At 38.0% G+C, this 7,351-nt stretch overlaps 1 protein-coding gene across 2 annotated transcripts; it reads left to right on the top strand.

The window, feature by feature from the left end:
- Positions 1–340: 340 nt before the first annotated feature.
- Positions 341–7,351, top strand: LOC107570751 (DDB1- and CUL4-associated factor 7). Of its 2 annotated transcripts, none has more exons than XM_016257003.1 (7): positions 341–982; positions 4,043–4,201; positions 4,737–4,848; positions 5,309–5,427; positions 5,507–5,716; positions 5,810–5,927; positions 6,424–7,351. In XM_016257003.1, the coding sequence occupies exons 1-7, from the start codon at positions 845–847 to the stop codon at positions 6,594–6,596; spliced, it is 1,029 nt and encodes a 342-aa protein (XP_016112489.1). In that variant the 5' UTR covers positions 341–844; the 3' UTR covers positions 6,597–7,351. The 2 variants fall into 2 exon arrangements, with proteins under 2 accessions (XP_016112489.1, XP_016112488.1); XM_016257002.1 differs by having other exon boundaries at positions 6,421–7,351.

Genomic DNA, 7,351 nt, shown 5'->3' with positions numbered 1-7,351 from the left:
TATATGTATACAATTAATTTATTATATTTAAATTATAACATAATTGATCATAATAATGTTTTTTAATATATTTCAAACATGAGATATTTTGACGGTTAATGGATGGTTAATTCATGTCAGATAGAGTAATCCCAAGAAACAATATTAATTATTACTGAAAACTGTATAAACGCTGATAATGAAGCCAATGTAAATACAAATATGACATTTCTAACGACTCGGCACATGCCTTTGAACCTGATGTTTCTAGGTTGTTGTTTTTGTTTTGTTTTTTCTTCTTAATTATTATTATTTAATTTTTTTATTATTTTTCTTCAGGACTGATGTGGCTGAAGGTTTTTTTTTTTAGATCTTGAGCCACAGTTGATATTTATTGTGTCTTGTGATGCGCAAGAAAAATAATCAAGTAGCAACAGAGATCTATAAATAACCTCAGCGCTCAGCCCCCATTTTCTAGGAAGGACTTTTATTTTGAAACACACGCACATCCTCTGACCAAATGCCCCGTTGAGCGGTCGGGCCTATTTAGGGCTTTCTAAAGTTAGAATTAAAATCGTTGGGACTGATCAAAAACATGGGCGTTTAGCGACAAACAGTCTTAATTACTGGATGGATGTCTGTGAGCTCCACTAAGTAGGTTTTGTGTGGTCGCAGAGCGCACTCGTCGTTTTCGCGGCCGTTGCGGAGGGGATTGTTATGACATTATTCTCTTTGTCTCGCGCTGCACGAACCAGAGACCGTCTTTCCTGCTGAAAGAGCCCTTTTCACCGATCGGTGCAAATCTAGGTATTCTTAACGACCCCATTCTAACTGGTTCTCACCGATCCGATCGAGGAACTGAAACATGTCGTTGCACGGTAAACGAAAAGAGATCTACAAGTACGAGGCGCCATGGACCGTCTATGCCATGAACTGGAGCGTCAGACCCGACAAGCGCTTTCGGCTGGCGCTCGGCAGCTTCGTCGAGGAGTATAACAACAAGGTAAACAGCTGTGCGACTTTGTTTTGTGTTCCTATGCCTGCTGTCAACCTGGCATATAAAGAAGTATGCTTGAAAATGTAAAGTAACATGTTAGATGCTGATGAACGATGTTCAGTAATAGAGTGTTGGTCATAGATGTCATCCGTAGAGTTTGAATACACAAATGTATTACTCTGTAGTGTGTTGCTGTATTACTTGTTATTTGTGTCTTGCAGGGATTAAAGTGTTCCGTCCGTCCATAAAGACAGTCACTTGCTTCATTCCTGAATAATTCAGCCGTTCGAACGAATCAATTGAATGAATGATTCAGCCGTTCGAACGAATCAATTGAATGAATGATTCAGCCGTTCGAACGAATCAATTGAATGAATGATTCAGCCGTTCGAACGAATCAATTGAATGAATGATTCAGCCGTTCGAACGAATCAATTGAATTAATGATTCAGCCGTTCGAACGAATCAATTGAATTAATGATTCAGTTATAAACTCAGTGACTCAGTGATTTAGTTTAATTTTTATCTTATATTTTTAGTCAGGAGCGCTTGTCCTCCTAATTAAAACAATTTAGGAGCACCTTCTGGGCCCGTATTCACAAAACATCTTAAGGCTATAAGTAGCTCATAACTCGCCAATTTAGGAGAAAATCTTAAAAATAATGGGCGTGTCAGTCCTATTTCACAAAGTGTCTTAGCTCTAAAACTAGCTCCTAAATCTGTGAAACGTTAGGAGTAGTGAAGAGGACTCCTAAGTCACTAAGACCAAATCTGAACTATCCTAAAATGGCTGTTGCCAGCAATCTACCTCGGAATATAAACATTTTAGAAGCATTTGACGATAATGAGCTTTTAAAAAGGTATCTGCTTTGGTTTGGAGGTTATCCCAACTCCACATTTTTGATTATATCCTTAATATATAGCTGTTCTCGCGTCCAGTTTGGTTTTCTTTTATGGTTGCATGTCTTACTATCACCCATGATTATTCTACTCTGCTAATTAAAAGGCTGTTTATATGCATATTACCAAAATGTTATTAGTTGCTTAGTCGCAGAAAAAAAAATCTCCATGAAGTGGCGAAATCACACAGTCCGTGACGGACAAATCGTTAACGGCTGGTCCATGTGGTAATATAGAACATCGGGCAGGGCATCCATATACTCTCCTAAGTCCTAACATTCATCGACCTCAAATATGGCTTATCATCTGAAAAATGTACGTAGTAGCAACTTTTCAAGGCAGCTCAATCTAATGTAAGCCTAGAAAAAAGTGCGCTGTTCACATGTTTGTGTGGAGTGTGGAAGCTGAACAGTAGCGCGCTTGGGCTACTGCATGACAGATGGAGGCGCCGGTGCCATCATTGGCTCTTAAAATACTTTTGTCATTTTTGGTCATACAGATAAGAATAATACATCTTTTGTACCTGTAAAGACTACGTTTATTCGTGTGCACTCAGAATAATAACGAAATGTTGCGCTTTTGTTAAATAATGAAAGGAAACAGGATGCACTTTCTGCCGTCTCAGACTCCGTCTCAGAAAATATATCTATAGACAGTGAGACTTTTAAAAGAAAAAAATTCAAATAGAAAACAAATATTCTCAGATTATGTAATCTGTATGAAACATGCATACAGGCGCATACTGCGGAGATGACGAGTCAGTGTCGCCGACTTCATCTCTTAAACCGAAAACAGAGAGCACTAGTGTAACAATAAATTATTAAAACGTTAATGCAGTGTACTTGCTGTTTTAACACATTCATAATCATTATATTTGCCAGTGCGCTGTGGCAAGCCTTTTTTTGAGTGCGCTTATTAGGCTATGTAGGCAATTAAGGCTCATTTATATGGTTTATTAATAAAAGTGCAACTAATCGTCGACTAATGCTTAAAATGAACGACTACTAGTCGACCAGAAAAATCTTTATTCGAGGGCAGCCCTAATGCATATTGACTAATAGAGGCTGACAATTAGCTGAATAGACTACTTGTTTAATTAGGGACACTTAGCCTGCATTGTAAAATCTTTATTTGAATGTGGCAATTAACATTTTTATTTTTAAACCTTTATTTGAATATGGCAACATAATATTGCGCTCTACAATATTTCTATGAATAAATCTCTGACAGAGACTATCAGCCAATCACTGTGTGCATAGTTAGTGCATGCTGACGTCATCTATAGCAACGAGGTCAACCCCCGCCCCCTTACTCTTAGCTTAAGACTTCTGTCTATTCCTTCTGTCTAAAGTTTGTCTCAGCTGCTTTGTGAATAGGTTTTAAGAGAAAACTCTTAGCTAAAAACTTTTACTGCTATTTAGGAGAACTCTTAGTGGTAAGATAAAATGTTTTGTGAATATGGGCCCTGATCAATAATCAAAAATTCTGATAAAAAATTAGCCTTCCTAATACGATGTGAAATTTGACTCCTTAAAGTGACTTACAGGAGTATTTTCTTTTTACCTTTATAATGGCATCATTTTCATGTCAAATTCAAAAATGTATGTTTATAATCTTTTAAAAATTTATATTTAAAACAATATAATAAGAAGTAGAATAAGACAAATAAGTTGCCAATCATATGAAATTAGTATTAATAAATTAATTTCTACTACAGAGGTGGCACAGAAGAACACAAAAGTGGCTTGTAGGTACATTTCCAGACGTTTAATGAGGCTCAGAGGTGGCATGAGTGCAATTAAATTAATAAATTCATGTGGAGATTGTTTTAAATATAACATTTTGAATACAGAAATATGAAATGATTTAAACAACTAAAATAATACGCTAAAAATGAAACTAAATAAGCCAGCAGGTGGCGGCCAGTCACTGATTTGATCACTGAATCATTCATTCAATTGATTTGTTCGAAAGGCTGACTCATTCAGGAATGAAGCAAGTCACTGTCTTTAAGAACTGACGAAAATCCGTCATAGCGACGGAACACTTTAATCCCGGTGTCTTGTTTGTGGATAATAGTTTGACAGCTGTCAGAAAGTCATCACCTTTGTGGATCCAGGAGATGGACATTGTTACATCAGCTGTTTGTTTGTTTGTGATGTTCAGGTCCAGCTGGTGGGTCTTGAGGAGGAAAGCTCAGAGTTTGTATGCAGGAATACTTTCGATCATCCGTACCCCACCACCAAGATCATGTGGATCCCTGACACCAAGGGTGTCTATCCAGACCTGCTGGCCACCAGTGGAGACTACCTGCGCATTTGGAGGGTACGTACACTTTCTATTGCGCATCAGACTGTATTCATGCTTGACTGCACTGCACAAGACAACATGAGATGAAAATTGACCGTATGTACTTCTTAATGTACGTCCTTGGTCTTACTGTGAACATTCGTCGGTGCATTCCATAAAAAACGAAATGTATCAGTTTTATTCAAACGTAATAACTTGATTAAATGCTTAATATGCTGTTCCTCTGATGTGGTTTTCTTTTTCCACTCATGTCACTTGTTAACCAATAGCTATTTAGGCATTTTCATGGAAAGCTTTTGTTCGGTCTGGCTTGATTGAATCCTTCTGTAACTGATTTCATATTGAAATTTCTCTACTTTTCAAATAAATGTGCACTTGACAATAGTTAACACTAAGATCAAGAATGTGTGTTAAGAAAGTTAATAGGGTAAATTTTGATGTAACTTTAAATGATTAGGGACTCTCTAGCTTTAATACTGTGACAGAACTGTAGAAACACAAACTCGGTAGTATAAATGGAGTAAGTGAACTGTATGTATCTTGTTGTCAGGTGAACGACACAGAGACCCGTCTGGAGTGTCTCCTGAATAATAACAAGAACTCTGATTTCTGTGCACCTCTGACCTCTTTTGACTGGAATGAAGTGGACCCCAATCTTCTGGGTGAGAGCCAATGCAGTCAGCCTGTTTCTCTGGCAGTGTTGTGATTGTTAACTAACGCTATTTAAATAAATATATTTGAATTAATGGAAAATGTGTAAAACACAAAATCGCCAATTTGAAATCCTTGTACTTAAAGAAATTCGAAATGTTACTTTTGCATTTTGGTTAATTGAAATAAAAAAAAAATTAAAAACTAGGAATGTTGTCTTGGCAATGGTAAGATTATTTTGAAATGCTAAATTTACTAAAACTGATCATATAAAAATAGAAGCTAATTTTAATTTAAAGAAATGATATAAACCTGATCATATAAAAATAGAAGCTAATTTAAAATAGTAGTAACATAAGAATATTGCTAAAATAACACTTGTTTGAAAGAAAAATGTATGTTACACATTTGTGTGTTTGCCTCTCAAAAGATCATCAGGGTTTTCATGCATGTGTATTTTCTGTTTTTCAGGCACTTCTAGTATTGATACCACCTGCACGATCTGGGGTTTAGAGACAGGACAGGTCCTGGGAAGGGTCAACCTGGTGTCAGGCCATGTCAAAACACAGCTAATTGCTCACGACAAGGAGGTAAGGAAAAACTCACCCTAGTACTTCAGGTTCTTCAGAATTGTGTAGCTTGTAGAGTTCTCTTTTCATTGGCTTTCAGGTGTATGATATCGCATTCAGCCGTGCGGGTGGCGGTCGGGATATGTTTGCGTCTGTGGGAGCAGACGGATCCGTGCGCATGTTTGATCTGCGGCACCTGGAGCACAGCACCATCATCTATGAGGACCCTCAACATCACCCGTTGCTGCGCCTGTGCTGGAACAAACAGGACCCCAACTACCTGGCCACTATGGCCATGGATGGCATGGAGGTCTCTCTTTTAGTTCCTTTTACTGTATTAGCATATTTGTCCTCTTTCCTCATGTCCCTTGCTTTTTGCTATCTAATGTTTTATTTGTGTCAGGTGGTGATTCTGGATGTGCGTGTGCCGTGCACACCAGTGGCTCGTCTCAATAATCATCGTGCCTGTGTGAACGGCATTGCCTGGGCGCCCCACTCCTCTTGTCACATATGTACAGCAGGTTAGAAACCAGCCCGGTTAAATACACACACACACAAACACAACAATTAATGCTTTTATTTAGCTAAAATGCATTGAATTGATCAAATGAACTTACTGTTCATCAAAGATTTTATTTTATTTTTTACAAAAATTTTAGCAGAACAACTGTTTTCAACATTGATAATAATAAAAAACAGCAAACAACAAATCAGGATATTAGAATAATTGCTGAAGGATCATGTGACACTTTTCCATTTGTTAACGTTGTTAAAACATTTATTAATGTTAGTTAATGTAAATGTTCAAATTAACTAATATATTATTCAAATCAAACTTAACTTAATGTTATTCATCACATGCATTGTTTACACATGCAATAGTTTTGAATTCTTGACCGGTCTGATCGTGTCAGTTCTGTTTTCTTTGCGTCAGTATTAGACTATAACAGCAGTGACAGTGCTGTTTCATACAAGTCTTCTTTACCTGGCCCCCTTTTCTTTTAAATCCCACTGTAGCGGACGATCACCAGGCTCTGATCTGGGACATCCAGCAGATGCCGCGTGCCATCGAGGACCCCATCCTGGCCTACACGGCCGAGGGAGAGATCAATAACGTGCAGTGGGCCTCCACTCAGCCCGACTGGATTGCCATTTGCTACAACAACTGTCTGGAGATCCTGCGGGTGTAGAGCCGAGGCATAAATCGCCTCTGTGCTTCCTGTGGGCAGCATTGCTGGAAGAGAGTCATTCATGGAGCAGAGACTTGTTTTCTAAAGTTCCTGAGGTCTGGGGGATTCAAGTGGGAAACCATATTGAACGGGCCTATGGGAACAACAGTTTGAACAATGTGTGTGCAACGTTTGTCTGGGAGAATGAAGCTGTATGAATGAGTACCTGTGTTTCTGCACAATATATTATATTTGTCTGTTTTCCTACTTGCAGGTGTCCCAGAGTCCTCATAATGGGATCTTAAACACAACTGTAATTACTATGATTGTATGGCCATTTGTGTAGGGGGAGAGATGTGCGTTTATTCTGTTTGACCGGTAGAAAACTTTTTTGAAAACTAGGATCATAAAGATGCAAACTTGCCAACATGGACAAAGCAAAACTACCATTTTATTAAGATGTAATTGCTTACTTCAAAGATTAATAATTTTAAAGGTTCTCTGAAATTTAGATCCTGTTTTTCCATTTTAGGAAGGTGCCATTCTTTTGTATCCTTGGAAACTTCTAAATACCGGATAATATGGAGATAAAATGCTTGACGGCACTGCAAAACATTCATAATTGTTCCTCACAGACATGCTCACGACTCACATAACGGTTAGTTGCGTTGTTGACGTCAATGTTTGAGTGGACAATATCTTGGTCTTTTTCACTTCAAGATGCATTACTGAGAGTTCCTGCTATAACCATCCCCCCCCCCAATGTTGTTTTTCAT

Source organism: Sinocyclocheilus grahami, unplaced genomic scaffold (assembly GCF_001515645.1).
Source record: "Sinocyclocheilus grahami isolate Dianchi unplaced genomic scaffold, SAMN03320097.WGS_v1.1 scaffold1500.1, whole genome shotgun sequence".
Lineage (NCBI taxonomy): Eukaryota > Metazoa > Chordata > Actinopteri > Cypriniformes > Cyprinidae > Sinocyclocheilus > Sinocyclocheilus grahami.
Note: the sequence above shows the minus strand (reverse complement) of the source record. Positions and strands in the feature narration are given on the sequence as shown.